The 16,847-nt window shown below is 33.6% G+C and overlaps 8 protein-coding genes across 8 annotated transcripts; 3 read left to right on the top strand and 5 right to left on the bottom strand.

Moving 5' to 3' along the window:
- Positions 1–10: 10 nt before the first annotated feature.
- On the bottom strand, positions 11–4,244 carry NAEGRDRAFT_79594 (UDP-glucose-glycoprotein glucosyltransferase; the record flags this gene model as incomplete). Its single annotated transcript, XM_002677688.1, has 1 exon — positions 11–4,244. One exon carries the CDS (start codon positions 4,242–4,244, stop codon positions 30–32), a length of 4,215 nt encoding a protein of 1,404 aa, XP_002677734.1. The 3' UTR covers positions 11–29.
- Positions 4,245–4,493: 249 nt separating this feature from the next.
- On the top strand, positions 4,494–5,872 carry NAEGRDRAFT_60593 (uncharacterized protein; the record flags this gene model as incomplete). The annotated part of the gene is made up of 4 exons (XM_002677786.1): positions 4,494–4,609; positions 4,674–4,769; positions 4,812–4,824; positions 4,847–5,872. 4 exons carry the CDS (start codon positions 4,494–4,496, stop codon positions 5,870–5,872), a joined length of 1,251 nt encoding a protein of 416 aa, XP_002677832.1.
- NAEGRDRAFT_79593 (calcium binding protein 39-like protein) lies at positions 4,502–7,204 on the bottom strand (the record flags this gene model as incomplete). Its single annotated transcript, XM_002677687.1, has 7 exons — positions 4,502–4,609; positions 4,674–4,765; positions 4,812–6,263; positions 6,304–6,604; positions 6,654–6,772; positions 6,814–6,990; positions 7,064–7,204. 5 exons carry the CDS (start codon positions 7,202–7,204, stop codon positions 5,925–5,927), a joined length of 1,077 nt encoding a protein of 358 aa, XP_002677733.1. The 3' UTR covers positions 4,502–4,609; positions 4,674–4,765; positions 4,812–5,924.
- A 420-nt stretch (positions 7,205–7,624) lies between these two features.
- NAEGRDRAFT_67100 (uncharacterized protein) lies at positions 7,625–8,059 on the bottom strand (the record flags this gene model as incomplete). The annotated part of the gene is made up of 1 exon (XM_002677686.1): positions 7,625–8,059. The coding sequence occupies one exon, from the start codon at positions 8,057–8,059 to the stop codon at positions 7,625–7,627; it is 435 nt and encodes a 144-aa protein (XP_002677732.1).
- A 95-nt stretch (positions 8,060–8,154) lies between these two features.
- On the bottom strand, positions 8,155–9,574 carry NAEGRDRAFT_79592 (uncharacterized protein). The gene has a single exon (XM_002677685.1). The coding sequence runs from the start codon at positions 9,467–9,469 to the stop codon at positions 8,189–8,191; it is 1,281 nt and encodes a 426-aa protein (XP_002677731.1). The 5' UTR covers positions 9,470–9,574; the 3' UTR covers positions 8,155–8,188.
- Positions 9,575–9,721: 147 nt separating this feature from the next.
- NAEGRDRAFT_67098 (uncharacterized protein) lies at positions 9,722–11,065 on the top strand (the record flags this gene model as incomplete). Its single annotated transcript, XM_002677785.1, has 2 exons — positions 9,722–10,262; positions 10,308–11,065. 2 exons carry the CDS (start codon positions 9,722–9,724, stop codon positions 11,063–11,065), a joined length of 1,299 nt encoding a protein of 432 aa, XP_002677831.1.
- A 268-nt stretch (positions 11,066–11,333) lies between these two features.
- NAEGRDRAFT_79591 (kinesin-1) lies at positions 11,334–14,521 on the top strand (the record flags this gene model as incomplete). The annotated part of the gene is made up of 8 exons (XM_002677784.1): positions 11,334–11,459; positions 11,517–11,616; positions 11,657–11,676; positions 11,721–11,754; positions 11,803–11,997; positions 12,044–12,193; positions 12,233–12,462; positions 12,506–14,521. 8 exons carry the CDS (start codon positions 11,334–11,336, stop codon positions 14,507–14,509), a joined length of 2,859 nt encoding a protein of 952 aa, XP_002677830.1. The 3' UTR covers positions 14,510–14,521.
- Positions 14,522–14,544: 23 nt separating this feature from the next.
- Positions 14,545–16,322, bottom strand: NAEGRDRAFT_33222 (uncharacterized protein; the record flags this gene model as incomplete). The annotated part of the gene is made up of 3 exons (XM_002677684.1): positions 14,545–15,934; positions 15,981–16,078; positions 16,131–16,322. 3 exons carry the CDS (start codon positions 16,320–16,322, stop codon positions 14,545–14,547), a joined length of 1,680 nt encoding a protein of 559 aa, XP_002677730.1.
- Between the last annotated feature and the right edge of the window lie 525 nt (positions 16,323–16,847).

Genomic DNA, 16,847 nt, shown 5'->3' with positions numbered 1-16,847 from the left:
GGATTTGTTTAAAATTGTAATTAAATTCTTTATTTTCCAACAACTAATTTCTTTTGGAAATCCTTAATTTCATTATCATAATCAGTCCATTCAGGAATAATTCTCTTGGCACTTGCCAATTTGTGTTCCTTAGTTTGTGGATTGTTACAAAGATCAATTGTCTTGGCTTTAGCCTTGCTTTCATCTGAACACCAACTTTCACACCACAACCATTCTTGAGGAAGTGAACGAATTGGAACATTGTGTTGAGCATAGTTTGGAAGATCTTGATCGAGATTGGATAAACTATTTGGATCTCTGGCAAGATTATCATAAACCATTCTAAATTGATCACCATGATAATTTCTTCTAAACATATCAATATCAACTACATAGAGAGCAGAAATGTGGTATGGTCTTCCACCGAGATGGTTGGCCCAATAACCAGTCTTCCAGAATCTGTAACCATCCATCTCCTTTCTAGATTCACAGAAAGGAGTGTAGGCCAAAGCTTTACCTTGCATATCCAAATCAAAGAATAATTCTGACATGTCAGTTCTACAAACTTGATCAGCATCCACAAAGATAATCTTGTTAACTTCTTGAAGTGGGAATAATACGTCAAGGAAGAGAACCTTATAGGCCCAAATTAATCTTTGCTTGGTTTGTTGCTTATGAAGCCAGTGAGGCCATTGGTAGCTGATTAAACCGTATTCAAAGTTGTAAGCTTTGGCATATTCTGGTAAGAATTGCTTCAAAGAAGGAGATAAGAATTGCTTCAAGAACCAGAATTTGACTTTGACATCACTTCTCTTCAAATGCTTTCTTACTGACAAGATCATAATCTTTAACAATCTTTCATACATCAAACCTGATGCCAAAGAGAAAATGTGAATGGTCTTCTTTTCTTGGTTGCTGTTAGAAGAGAGCCATGAACTCCAGCCACCAGAAGATGGAGTAGGTGCTAAAAGATCTTCCTTTTCCATTCCACTATTTCTCTTAACAACAACTCTTGCAAATGGTGCATCAAATGAATGAACTGAAATAAGGAATTTCTTTGTATCAGCACTTCCATATCCATCAGAATGTTGCAATTCACTTTGAGAGTAGAAATCTACTTGCTTAGTGGATTGAACAGAATAAATATCAGAGTGTCTACCCTTTGGAAGGTTAACAGAATAAATATTTGGTGAAGAAGCTCTAAGTTGGAAATAACCATAGTTTGCCATAACCAATGTAGTATCGTCAACATTTGTAGCATTGACACCATAGTTGTGGACCAGTTGTAATTGTAATCCTCTAACTGGTCTTCCATTATCATCAATACATGTACCTGAAGCAACAAAGTATTCCAATTGGAAGCGAGCATAACACTTTTGAGAGGCACATTCATCGAGCTTCAAGTTATCCAAATCTTCTTTAGCGTAAGTACTATCAACCAACCAAGATTCTGGAACATCCATCCACATGGTGAAAATACGTCCTTTAACATCTGAGAATCTAGTATTGAATTCTGCAACACTTGACCCAGATAAAACATATGTGTAATAACTTTGAAGAGGTAAATTTGAAGTTTCAAGATCTGGATTAAGATGAACAACCACGTTTACAGATTTTCCAAGCTTTTCCTTAACAAATCTAATAAGTGGAGAAATTTTTTGAGCAAATTTGGAGAGTGGATTGAGGATGGCAATCAACTTGATTTCTGCAGATGGATTTGACTCAGTTTCAAGAGTAGCAACACTGCTTGATTGAACATGGTTCAAATCTTGTCTCTTATACTGATTGAAGACCTTCAATACAGATGAAACACCAAAGAGAACATCGCTCAAGTAATCACTTGTTACAATATCAGGGTCAACAGTTGAGTAGGAATTTGATTCAATTGTAGAAATAATGGCAGAGTTAACATCCTCGAAGGCATCAAGAATAGTAATATCTTTGCTTGTAAATAAATTAGTAAGCGGGATGATTCTACCATTCATAGAAATAATACCAGATTCTTTGGCATTAAAGTGTTTGGAACAGAAATTCTTACCAGATAATTGATTAGATCCATTAGGTTTGTAGAGAACATGGTATTTAGCAAGAGATGAAAAACTAGAATCAGCAACATTCAAGAAACCAATTCTTGTCTTCTGATTTTTGGAGATGAATGAAATAGCTTCCTTAACTAATAATGATGCGTCTTGGTTATCACCTACACAGACAATGTGTGTCTTTTTAACAACTCCTCCACTTTCAGGATGTTGAACAAAATTAATTTGATCAATATCACCCAAGGATACAATACCATATTGTTTCTTACTGAAGATTTCAGAGTTGAACTTATCAAACCCACCATAGTGGTTAATTATCTTTTCCAATAGGTTCTTGTCATTATCTACAACTACATTATTTTCAATTAAATTCTTAACAGCATCGTATTGTTCTCTAACTCCCTTCATTACAAGTTGGTCACCAGAGTCTTGCTCCTCGCCTTGAATTACAGCACCGTTTACCATTACAATTGGAGATGACTTAACATCAAATCCCATATTTGTAAAACTTCTGTATCTACTAATAAGTTCTTGTTGCGACATTAATCTTACAGAGCCAAAGAATCTTTTTTGAAGATCATCAACAAATTGACTATCAAAGGATTCTCTATCCATAAATTCCCTAAGAATTGGGAAAACAGCTCTGTTTTCCTTAGCCATACGTTCCAATAAAGAAACAGCGTGCAAAGACAATTCATCAACAGTTTCAGGGGAGGCAGAGGATGATCCAGTAAGGTCAACGTCAACAAAACCGGAAGAAACTTTTGGAATAAACAAGGCACCAATTCTAATTGGATAACCTCTGTTCATAATGTTACCAAGGATGTAAAGTAATTGGGCTACTTGTTTTTGTGTACTTGCAGGATCCAAAATGAAAACAACATTGAACAAATTTCTTCTTACAAATCTCATTTGTCCATACATGGTTGGATGGAGCATTGACTTGAGATCTCTTGGGAAGTTATTGTAACTATCACTTTCAATATTATTGAACCAAATAACTTGCTTTTCTAATTCAGAGGAGAACTTGAATCTCAAGTCCTTGCTAGCAGTAGAAGGAGTAAACAAGACTGATTCAACAGAATTGGAACTAAGATGATAATCTGATGAAAGGGACTTGACAAGCTTCAATTCCTTATCCATAGTTTCAAACAAAGAGAAGACAGACAACTTTGTAAGATCCAACTCTAAACCATTCAAAAACAAAGCATTTCTTCTAATAACTTCTTGTGGATTGTTTGGATTTCTAGACTTGAATTCTCCATCATATCTGGACAAATGTGATTGGATTTGGTCTTTAAAACTGTTTTCAAATGCTGTATTCTTCAATTCTTTCATGTAACTTGGGAAGTTTTGTGAAATATCTTGTAACATTTTGATTTTTTCATCAAATGAAGGTTGGTCGCTAATCTTTTTCATTGCTTGTACACCAAAATATTTCATTTCCCAAACCTTAAGCTTCTCCGATTTGGAATCACTTTGTTGAATGTGAAGCTTGAGGGTATCCAAGTCATTTGACAAGTGAGGATAATTCTTCTTCAACTTGTTAAAGTTAACACCCTTATAGAAGGTGTCATTTCCACTAACAACATCATCGTCGGCAGTTTGTTTGTATTCCATATTTTTGATTTGTAATTCCACACCATAACCACGAATAGAGAGTAAATCACTTGAGGCTTCTTCCATGTATTTTTCCTTTATCATTTCTTCCTTGTCAATTGAACCTGTTGAATCAAGTCTTACCAATCGTAAAACGATTGGTTTAATTGAATCAATATTTTCCTTTACAAATTTACATCCCTCTTGTGTTGTGATGTCTGAATAAATAAAATTAATTTGTGTTTCGGAATTAATGTTAAAAGTATGATCCAAAACTTCAATATCCTCAACATTCTTAGGAACAATGGTATTTAAATTCGATTTAACAATGTTCGTATTCTTGGTGTATTGAACTTTAACTCTTGGAGAATAATGTCTAGTATCGAGTGCAAAATCGAGAAGTGAAACTTCAGCAACAGTAGCTTTGCTTTGTTGAGCAAGAGTCAAAATAGCATTTCTATCATTCTTGATCTGATCAACTTTTTCACAAGGGATTGACTTTAAAAAAGATGTCTTGCGATCTGGCAATTTATCAGAAAAATATTCACTAAATAATAAATTCCGATAAACAAATTCCGAAAATTTAAAACTTACAAAGCTTCCATCAACAATGATGTTTCCTTCCATGTTGCTTTTAATTCAATATCAAGCTTGCTCCTAACTTGATCAGTGCTGCTATTATTAGCAGAAATTACATAAATTAAAGAGAAAATTGTCATCATCAAAATGATTACACATTTCAACCCATCAAAACCACGTCGCTGATGTAGTTGTTTATTTTGTCCACCATCAAACAACTTCATTTTTTTGTTTTACTACTTTGCACAATTTGGCGCTCAAAGTCACTACAAACACACCAAATAAAAAATCGCAAAAATGAAGCTGAAGAAATTTATGCTCAGATATTATCCACCTGGCATTATACTTGAATATGAACGATCTAATGGCAGAGAGGGTACAAAGACTATTGATTTATTAGATTTAACTGAGTTGTATGTATTAATGATTTCATCTTGTTTTAATTTGTGTTGTATTATTTGTTTTTGTATTTTACAGTTCTGATGTAAATACAGTGGCCGAAGATATTGTTGCCAGCGAACCTTTAATTCCGAGCGGAAAGACTGAACAAATTAAACAACTCGTTGAAAGTAAGTACTTAAAATTAAAGGCTTTGAAAACTAATTCATATTAAAGAGTTGGTAAACAAGTTGTCATCCCTTAAATGCAAGAAATTCAAAGAAGAGAAATCACTCCAGGCTCACTTGTTACCTCTTACCAATTGTGCTTTCAACAAATCAGGAGATAGATTTATCACTGGAAGCTATGACAGAACTTGTAAAATATGGGATACAGAAACAGGATTGGAATTAAAGAGTTTAGAAGGGCACAAAAACGTAGTATATGCTATTGCATTCAATAATCCATTCGGTGATAAGATTGTTACAGGATCTTTTGATAAAACATGTAAATTGTGGGATGCAGAAACTGGTGAATGTCAATATACTCTTAGAGGGCATGAATTGGAAATTGTTTGCGTCTCTTTCAATCCAGATAGCAGCTTGATTGCAACTGCCTCAATTGATACAACAGCAAAGGTTTGGGATGTGGAAACTGGAAAGGAAGTATATTCTTTATTAGGACACAATAAGGAAATTATCAGTATGAGTTTCAATAATGCTGGTAACTTTATTGTCACTGGATCATTCGACAATACAGTACGTGTTTGGGATGTTAGATCAGCAGAATGTGTTTATAATTTCCATGGCCACGAATGCGAAGTTTCAGCAACTCAATTCAACTTTTCAGGTGATATGGTTGTTTCAAGTTCTATCGATAAGACTTGTAAATTATGGAGTATGCATACAGGAACATGTGTAAGAACATTAACTGGACATAATGATGAAGTAATAGATGTGTCTTTCAATGGAACTGGAACAAGAGTAGCAACAGCCTCCCAAGATTGTTCTGCCAGAATTTATGATACAATGACAGGAGAGTGTCTTGCTGTCTGTTATGGACATCATGCTGAAATCTCCAAGGTTTCATTCAATCCTCAAGGTAATATGATTATTACTGCTTCTAATGATAAGACTTGTAGATTGTGGGATGCCAAGACTGGAAATTGTTTGCAAGTTCTTAGAGGACACAAAGATGAAGTTTTCAGTTGCGCCTTCAATTATGAAGGTGACACAATTATTACAGGTTCAAAAGATAATACTTGCAAGATTTATAAGGCAACAGGAGAGGAATATTAATTACATTATTTATGTTAACAAAATTCGATTAAAAATTTTGATTTAAAACTTGTTATTGATTTTCTTTTGTGTCAGTGTCTTTTTCGTTTAACAATATAGAAATAAGTTGTGATTTTTCTTCCAAAAATTGTTCGTCATCTTTTTCTCTTTCAGTTTGGAAGTCTCTTAAATAATTAATAAGTTTCTCTCTATTAAGACGAATAATATCTCTAACTTGTGCAGACTTGTGTGGATTGGCAATAAATACTTTAAACACATGGAATGCTTCAAATTGAATGTTTTTTCTCTTATCCAATAGCAAGTTCATCATTAACTTCAAATTACTCCTGTCATTAATATATTTACTCATTACATTGAAATTTGATCTATCCAGTATTATTTCTCCGAGAATCTAAAAAAGGTTAAACTAATTATTAATTCATTCAACTAACCTTTAAGGATTGTCTTTTTGTTACATAGTTCTTTGAATTTAACAAATTGTTATATTCAGTAAAGAATTTGTCAAAGTTGGTTTCAAGAAATTCTGCCACAATTGCTTTGTGTCTTGAAGTTAAAAGTTCTTTAAAAGTCACAAAAGCATCACTTTGCATTTCAAAGTTGCTATTGTCAACATAAATAAATAATTTGTAAACATCCTCACAACTAAATAACATTTTCTTGGTCAATATTTCATGTTTGAAGCATTCACGCAACATACTTCCACAAAGAAGAGAAACCTCACTTTTTTCATACCTATTTAAATTATTGTAAACTACTAAACTGATCTACTTATTATACATACCCAGACAGTAAAAGTGACAACATTTGTGGGTGTTCACAAATATAATCAACTGTTGTAAATCTTCCGTTCAGTTGATATTTTACTAAAAAGTTGAAAATGATCATTCCATCTTTTCTTGACTATTAATATGATGAGCATTACAAGATGATGAATCACTTACTTCAAAATCTAAATGTTCTAAATATTGTACAAGTAATAACAGAAAATCTGTATCATTAGCTTCTTTGGCAATATCATTAATATCCGATTTTTTAGGTTCTTCCTTTTCTGTTGTTGCAGCATTACCAAGAAGTAATTGTTTGATTCCGGATAATAATTTTCCACAATCCTCAGATGCCTATCGTATAATCATCATCAGCATCATTAATAGTAATCCAATATTTACAAATTAATTTAAATTTAATATTTACTTTTTGTTGTTTCGAATCTTTGACTGGTGTTTGTTCAGGATCCTTTGCGATCACTTTCAAACACTCAACAGCATCTCTTACTAATTCTTTTGGTGGCTTCTTTCCGGTAAGAAGTCCCAAACCTTTCATAATAATAGACATTTTTTTCAGAGTGTATTTTTGGTTTGATGCCTTCAAGCCAAGAAGAGAAGAAAATTACGTAGTGGACGAAGAACTTTCAATGAAAACGATAAGAGAGAGAATATTCTCCAGAGTACTGTACACGAGTGTGAGAGAGTGAATTGTTTTTTTGAATCATTCTAGCGGTAAAATTGCACTGGTCAATCAGGTTGGATACTATCACCACAACAAGATTCTCTATGTGATGAGAGGAGTGTGGTGATTACTCGTCAATGTAAAAGACAAATTGTTACTAAAAATGTTCTAATTTATGAAAATATCAGCATTCTTCCTTTTTGGTGGAAAATAGTAAGAGTGGATATATTCATTATTTCATTGTAAAACACAAGAGATCCTTATTTTTAAATTGATATATTTACATTAGTTTACAGCTGCTTTAGGTTAATAATTAATTGAGGAAGTATTCGACTTTCGTTTAGCCATCAAATAAGGATGCCATCTCTGAATATCGCCAAACATTTTGGCGCATCTATTGGATGCATCGTCAATAGCCAATTGTTTTGCTTGTAAAACAGCCTTTGGACGACTGTCACCCTTTGAAATTCCATACCCTAATTGCTCATGAGAATTGTACTTATCATAGACTAGCTTGACGATCACACTCACTCCAGCTGTATATTCCAGTTTTGCTGTTTGTTCACTTGTTTTGACTTCAACTTGATCAACAAAATCAAGATTTATATCTTTGATTGTCATTTCTAGTCGGTTTCTTTCAAATATTTGATAGAGAGCTGATTGAGTTTTGGAAGGAATAGGCTGCTGCGATAGGGTATCCGTGAAAGTAGGTTGGGAATCTGTGGTTGTGTGTGGAGGCATTTTTTTGGTTGATTTTATTTTTATCATTTCCAATTTTTAGTAGAAAATTCATTTATGTGCAACAAATACATGCAAATAAAATTGAAACGCAAATTACAAAATTAAAATTTATTCGCCTCAAATAAATATTTAAAGTACCTTACTATATGAATCAGAAACGTCTCTAGAAAGTGGATGAATTTCCAAAAGCAATTCCAAAGCTGAGAGCTTGCAAAATTGTTCAGCAAATTGCAAATCATGTTCACCCATAACTAATCCGAAAGTATTTGTTTGTTCTCTGACTGGTAATTGAGTTGCCAATGCAGCTTGTCTAGCATTAATTCTTCCAGCATATAAAGCAGATGCGATAACTACAGATCCTGTAACTTCAACCATTGCATTCAATAAAACCAAACCAGATGGTGACATTCTGTCAAACAAATATTTTACACTTTCTGTCTTTTTAAATAATCTTATACCTTCGGAGGTGGTATAACGTTCAATAAACTTGATACGAGCATCTTCTTGTGCTGGATCATCAGCAAAACTACTATCTTCTCCAAGAACTACAAGTTCTGTGTTAAATTCCTTATTGAACCATTGAACAAGAGGATCCCAATGTTCCTTGATTGAATTTGTGAATTTTTCATCTCCCATTCCTTGACGTAAGCAAACAAATTCTCCATCGAAAAATCCATGAATGGTTTTCTTCATATTGTAGCTAACTGAGAAATCAATTTCACGTTTAACATCCTCAATTCTGCAAAGTAATTCTGTGAAAGGAAGGGTGGCAGGTCTTACATATTCTTCTTGCAATTCCCATTCTCCAGCAGCAACAGCAGCAATTTCTTTTGATGGAACTGTTACTACCTTGTTGGTGGTTGTTCGTAAAAGTTGTTCTTGACCAATACGAACTCTGAATTCTGGAGTATTTTCCTTTGTTTGTGTTTCTTCAATATATACCTTTCTATAAAATTTCTTATTCAATTCATCATATGAAATAATTGGTAATTGTCCATTTGTGAGTTGGTCTTCATCCATTTCCAAAAGAGATCTTGTTGCTCTTCTTTTATGTTCCTCAATTTGTTCCTCAGTTGGGTCAAGTTCTGGATTGTTTAACAATTCTTCAAGTAAATCAAACATTCTTTTATCCTTTTCCAAGTCTCTACCTTGGAGTTCGTCTTCATTTTCTCTTGGTTTTTTATTTCTCAAGGCTTCAAGAAATTCATCAGGAGAAAGATTGCTATAATCAAAGTCAGGATCAGGTAAAAAGTCTCCTTTAGAACCTTTTTTCACGCGATTATCCTTCTCTGGTTCTGGTGCATCCATACTTTGTCTCAATTCCTTCAAAACTTGTAATTCCTCCGGAGAGAAGGTAACATCCATAACTCTGAAGGAAGAAGAAAAATTACGTCCTGTATTCCTATTCATATTCCACTTGTTACTAGCAAATTTTAAGAGTGGTGATGATCGACTCAAAGAAGCCGACAACAGGCAATGATGTTGGTGATGATTGCCACAGAGAATGAGTCTGTTCATTTTTAATTCGGATTCTTTTTATTTTTTAAAAATTTTACAAAAAATTGGAGAGTTGCATCTTCACAAAATATTGAATAATTAATTATTTACTTGTTCTAATAGTACTACACTATTTACACAATTAATTGGTGAATTAGCTTGAAAATGAGTGATGATAAATTAATTTGTGTTGGAGTAAATTCTGGAACATCAGTTGATGCCATTGATGTTGTTATTTGTGAAATTAGTGACGATACTACTACAAGAAGTACATTTATTGAACATCATGAATTGCCCATTCCGATCATGAAAGTAGTAGCATTTGAATCAATTCCTTGGGAATCGAATATGAGAGATAGAATTTTCAAGTTGATGCGATCAAATCAATTGAGTGCAAAGGAATTTTGTGAAATGAATACCTTGATTGGAAAGCATTTTGCATTAGCTATTGAAAATACTTGTTTAAAGAATAATATTGCTTTGCAGAGTATTGATGTGATAGGATCCCATGGTCAAACTATTTATCATCAAGTGGAAAGTAACAAATTCAGAGAAGGTGAATCATTGGACGAATCTATAGTTCGTTCAACATTACAAATTGGAGAACCTGGCGAAATTTCTGCATATTTAAGATTACCAGTTATTTCAAATTTCAGAACTAGTGATGTAGCTCTGGGTGGACAAGGTGCTCCATTGACTTCCATATGTACGTATTATAATTCAAAAAGAATTGTCATATGAATTTTACTAGTTGACTTTTTAATGTTAAGGCATCCAACCAAGTGGAGGGCAATCCAAAATATTGGTGGAATTGGAAATGTTACCTTTGTTCCTCCTCTAAATATTCAGGTGGAAGATGCTTCTTCGTTGACAGTTTCTTTTGATACTGGTCCAGGAAATGCCTTAATTGATGACTGCGTTAGAGTTATTTCTGGTGGAGAACTTCAAATGGATGAGAATGGTGATATGGCTAGGAGTACATTTGCTGCCGATACATCATTATTTGACAAACTATTGAAAATTTATGGAAATTATTTAGAAATGCCATTCCCAAAAACTACAGGAAGAGAACTTTTTGGCAGAGATCAAGTTGAGAAATTATTGGAACCTTTGGAATTAAGAACATCTAACAAATCTGATCCACTATTTTGTATCGTCGCTAGAACATTTACAGACTTTACTGCCTATAGCATTGTAAAGGCTTATGAAATGGTTTGCAACAAGTTGAATATCGATGATTTTGATGTTATTGTTGCAGGTGGAGGCCAAAAGAACTCTTTCTTAATGGAAACACTTTCTCACCTCTTGAATTCTACCTTTAAAAGACCTATTTCAATCTATTCTCATGAAAAGCTTGAGGACGGACAAGCATTAGATTCTAATGCTAAAGAGGGAATGTTATTTGCCCTCCTTGCCTATCTCTATGAAAAGAAGAGGGTTTCCAATATCCCAAGTGTAACAGGAGCTAAACGAGCAGTAATTTTAGGTTCTAAAACTCAATCCCTCTGAGAGAGCTGAATCTTTCTTACTACAATTTGTAAAACTAGACATTATTGAATGTCAGAAAAATCTGCAAATTAAATTCGACATTGGAACAGTTCAGACAAATCACATCATGGCAGAGATACAATTCATTTCGAGAATATTCTCTATTACAACACTAACACTTTGAGCATCAAACCAAATCAAATTAATTATGATGATGAATGGACTTGTTCCAACTCCTTAGAAAAATTTCGTAGCAAAGTAAATTCCGTAACCAACAACCCTTAAAAAAATGACAGAGGAATTTGGAGGAAGTAATATTCAGGTCGTTTGTCGTTTTAGACCCTTGAATACGCTTGAAAAGCAGATGGGTGGCGGAGAGGTAGTTGATTTTGATGGAAAAACATGTAAATTAAATGTAATTATCATCTTTGTATTTTGAGAAGAAAATATTCATCATCATTTGATTTAATAGAACAAAAACGGAAAGCATGACTTTACGTTCGATCATATTTTCAAGAGTGGTTCCAAACAGGGTGACCTTTTTAATGTAGTAGGAAAACCTGTTGTTGAGGGTATGTATTCTTCTTCATCATCATTATAAATCCATTCTAGATATTTTTAAGGGATATAACGTAGGTTGATGTTGTTTTATAAAACAATACTAAACGCTTAATAGGGAACTGTATTTGTATACGGTCAAACTGGTAGTGGTATGTTGACTTTGGTTCTTTCATGAAAATGCTAATAATTGCTTATAGGTAAATCATATACCATGATGGGACCAAATGAAGATCATAAGGGATATTGCACTGATTCAAATTTGAAAGGATTAATTCCAAGAATGATTGAGGAAATATTTGATAGAGTGGAAAATTCAGATCCTGATATTGAGTTTACAATCCAAATATCTTATATTGAAATTTATTTGGAAAAAATAAGAGATTTACTGGATCGTATGTTGAGTAATTATAATAGTATTGTATTAACAACTTTGAATAGCACATCACCAAGATTTAAAGATTAAGGAAGACAGAGAAAGTGGAAGAGGTGTATATATTAAAGGAGCAACTGAGGAATATGTCACAAGTGTGGAAGAAGTGTATAATTTATTGAAAGTTGGAGCTGGAAATCGTGTTGTTTCCTCTACAAGTAAGTTTAAAAGATATTAATTATCTTACTCGATCAAAGGAATGAACGATGAAAGCTCACGATCTCACAGCATCTTTATTATCACTATTGGACAAAAGCACTTGGTTAATTTAGATTCAAAAACTGGTAAATTATTTTTGGTAGATTTGGCTGGTTCAGAAAAGGTCAAGAAAACCGGAGCATCAGGCCAAACACTTGAAGAAGCAAAGAATATTAACAAATCCTTGTCAGCACTGGGTATGGTTATTAATGCCTTAACAGATGGTGTGGTAAGTTTAAGACTTCAAAATAATATTAATGTTGTGAAAATAGTCCAAATTTGTGCCATACAGAGATTCAAAACTCACAAGATTATTACAAGACTCTTTGGGAGGTAACTCTAGAACAACATTGATTATAAACTGTTCTATGAGTTCCTATAACGAGGATGAAACACTTTCCACCCTTAGATTCGGTTTTAGAGCTAAGAATATTAAGAACAAGCCTAAGGTAAATAGAGAACTTTCTGCCAAGGAGCTTCAGAAATTATTGGACAAAGCTAAGGAGGAAATCAGAGAGTTGAAGGAATATACAAATGGTATAGAAGAAGAACTGAAAATTTACAAGAAAGGAGGAATCAAAACCGAAATCAAAATTCAAGATCCAACTGAAACTACATCCAAAGAATCTGACGCAAAGGAAGCAGATCTAAAGCGTCAAGAACTTGAAGAAAAGCTTAACGAACTTTTACCTACCCTTTCCAAATACAGGGAGAAGTGTGTACTTTTGGAGAAGGAATTGGTAGAAGAAAAACAATTCAGAAATAGGATTATGGATGAAAACATTCAATTGAAGGATGAAATTAATCAAGCTAAAGAAGAGGGTGCGCAATCATTGGAAGACATTCACATCTTAAAAGAACAGCTCAAAGAGAAATCTGACTACTTGGCAACAGCTGAAAGTTATAGAAATGATTTAGAGAAAATTATTCAACTAAAAACCAATGAATGCCAGGAAGTGAAAGACTCTATGAAAGAAGAGCGCAGAAAGTTGGAGTATGTGGTCAAAGAAAAAGATTCTGAAGTTGAAGAACACAAGAAGCAAATGGAACATTACTGTAGGCAACTCAATGAATCAAAAATCCAACTCTTAACACTTCAATCCAAACAAGACGATCCAGACCTTGAGCTTGTAATGAACTTTATTGATAAAAAGTTCAAAAAGATAACAAAGACCGCTAAAAAGGAATCAGACAGAGACAGATTGAGAAAGAGAAGAGAGTCTTTCTTAACTTTGAGAAAAATTAAAACTGATTTAAAGAATATCCAAGAAGAAATGGACGAATCTGACGACGATTCTGATGATGATGGTGATGAAACTGGTGACACTGATTTCAATGAAGCAGAGTTCATGCTGCCATCTCCTCCACAAGAAGTAGTACTTCAAATTCCACCAACACCAACTGCTATTGATGACTCGGATTACTTTACAGAACCTGTTGTAACCAATGAAGAAGCACCTTCATCAGTTTTTACTCAAGTTCCAGAAAGTGAAAGGCTTAGTGAAGCTTTAGAAAGAATAAGAGAACTGGAAGTTACCAACAAGAATCTGAAATCTGAAAGAGATAACCTTCTCGAAGATTTATCAAACAGAGTTGATAAAGTTATTGAACTAGAAGTACAACTAGATGAAATTACAGACAAGTACAATACTTTATCTAATCAAAATATTATCAAGAAATATTCAAGAAAAATTGAATGGTTAGAAAGAAACTTGGAACAAGTAACTGTTAACCTTTCACAAGTTCATAATGAAAACTCTGAGATTATAATGAAATTATCACTGGCTGAGAAGAAGATCAGAATGAAGGAAGAAAGACTTACAGAGCTTAACAATATAATTGTTGAACAAACAAGAAAAGCCAAAAAAGAGGCAGACATGTTCGTCGAAGAAAGGTCCAAATTGAATGATACTATCAACACGCTCAAAAGAGAACTTGATATTTTGAAGCATACCAAAATTGTAACAGTACCACCACCACAAATCGAAATTGAAAATACTTCTTCTAAGGTAAGAAGACCATTAAGAGGAGGCGGATCAAAACCAAAGAAGACTGAGGAAGACGAATATTTCTCATCACCAGGTTCGACAGCAGAATTAGATGTAGAGTTGGACAGCTCAGGTTCCTCTGCCTCAAAATATGCAACAATACGGAAACCATCCACTGCCTCAACTCACAGGAGGTCAACATTCAGTTTAAAAGAATTATTCTTTGGAAAATCGAAATCTGAAAACATTAATCTAGATGCTCAAAATGTGGACTTGGATGACAAATAAAATCCTCTCTTGTTGAAAACACTAACAAACTTTATTTATTTTTTTGAGTACAAAGCAAGTAAATCGTCATCGTCATCACCCAATAAAAGTTCAACCTTATGTTCTCTCTTTACTGCTGGAGTTTCGTCTACCTTTGCCTTCTTTGCTGCGGACTCACCATTCTCTGTAGTTCCATCTGTCGAAGTTGTGGCTGTTGCAGTAGCTTCCGTTTCTTCACTTGGTTTGTTCTTTTCGTCGTCTTGTTCTGCCTTTCTCTTTTGTGCCTTATTCTTTTTCATGAGTTCCTTCTTTTTCTTCTTTGAAATAACAAATTCTGGAATTGCATTTCTCTTGATTGGTTGAATCTTTGGTTTTTCCATATTTTCATTCTTATCTGGCCAAGTAAGTAATTCCTCAAATTCAGCGATACAAGATGCAAGATTTACTACTGATCCTTCTCCTGGTTTGGTTTGTTTATATTCTAATCCTATATAAAAATATGAAGAAAAAGCTCCTCCTTGGTTATTGTGGAAATAGTCTGGATAAATATGGATCGTTAATCCAGGAACTGCTTCTAACTTTGGAATAAGAAATCTTACTTTAGATTGAATGAAACCAATCCATTTAAGGTGGTCAACCTCGTTTGATGTATTAATTTCAACTTGTAAGTAATTACTATATCTTACAAAGAAGTCTGTTGCTTCAAATAAAGTTTCCCAATTTTCAAGTCCATTCTCTGCCTTTTGTGTAATAGATGCTCCTCTTTCAAATTCATTCTTCATATCCTTTAAAGTTGTTTTTGAAACGTTAAATGTGGAATTCATACATGGATATGATGGTGTAATGATTGGCATTAAGTGTTGTTTATCTCTTGGATTAAGCTTTGGATTCCAAACTTTAAAATTAAGAGTTCCTTCCTCGATTGGTCTTAATAATACAGGTACCTTTCCCCAGTTCCATTGTTGGTAGACGGTAAAGAATTTTGTTAACAGTGTTGAAGGGGCAGCATTTGGATACATTTGACAAATCTTTGCTGTTAAAATGGCATAAGCAACACCTCCCAAATATCCTACAATGTTACCATAAATTGCTCTTCTGGTTGCCCACAATTTAATACATCTCAAGGTAGTTCTGAAATTTTCTTGATTTGGAACTAGTTTCAAAATTTGATCAGCAACACGAGGACCGTTCAAACTACGTTGAGTTTCATCATCTGCATCTTTCAAATTTGATTCATCCAAAATATCCAAATCAGCAGGAATAACAGTTCTAGATAATCTAGCAAACAACAAGTCAATTTCTACACCATCAAAAACCATGGTAATCAAAGGTACATATGCATCTGGAACTGGTTTAAGTTCTGCAATTTCAGGTCTTAGTTTTAAAATATCATGCAAATCTGTAAAACAGTGGTGTTTTTCAACCATGTTAGGAACAATGCACAATCTAAATTATGAAATGTCACTACTGTTGCTATTCAAATTAAACTTACGTATCAATATCCGCACCAGGACCATGTACTCCCAAACGGAAGGAACCAAAAGTTACCAACTTGGATCCAGCTGATGATACAAATTCCTCAGACAAACCCTATTATTATTATTAAATAATTTAGTTTTATATTCACTTTATAGCAACATACCTGTTTCAGGCACACTTGTTTAACCCATCCTTTAATAATGCCATCCAATTTTGCAAGAACTTCTTCTCTTTTCTTATTTTCTTCATCTGATGGGAATCTATTTTCCTTCTTTAAAATTTCCATGATGGCTTCAGAGTTAGTCAAATCCTTTTGAGTAGGAAGTGCTGCAGAAATAACAGTACTATCTGACATCTTTTTTAATCTATATTTTGTATGATACAAAAATCAATCGGAATATTAAATCAATTTACTCCTAGGTACTCTATATCACTACAATACGATGATCAGAGAGTATGATGTATTATTATTTAACAATTTGTACAAGCTACAATGTGATTTTCAAGGCTAAAAATAGTAACAACAACAAAACGGAACAATGTGTGGTTGAATATTTTTTTTTGAATCTAATTTTATTTTTATTGTTATTGCAAAATCAAGCCTTTTGTTTGATTCATCAAAATTTGGCTGCTTCATCTTCTTCATCAAAAACATTAAATTATTCTTCAGCAACATAATTTCTCCATCAATAGATCAATCGGAACATCAGTCTACAGTTAGGATAGTTTCTTATCATCAATGATGAGGTTCTAATACAACATTAGATTCAAAGATAAAAAATGAAATCAGAGCACGCTCTCTTCTCATCCTCTCTGAATCAGGCTGTTGGAGGAGCTTCTTCTGGTAGTTGGCTAGGGGATGTAACGAATAGTATTGTTG

The sequence above is a fragment of the Naegleria gruberi genome (genome assembly GCF_000004985.1).
Source record: "Naegleria gruberi genomic scaffold NAEGRscaffold_21, whole genome shotgun sequence".
Lineage (NCBI taxonomy): Eukaryota > Heterolobosea > Eutetramitea > Acrasida > Naegleriidae > Naegleria > Naegleria gruberi.
This window is presented reverse-complemented; position numbering and strand designations above follow the sequence as displayed.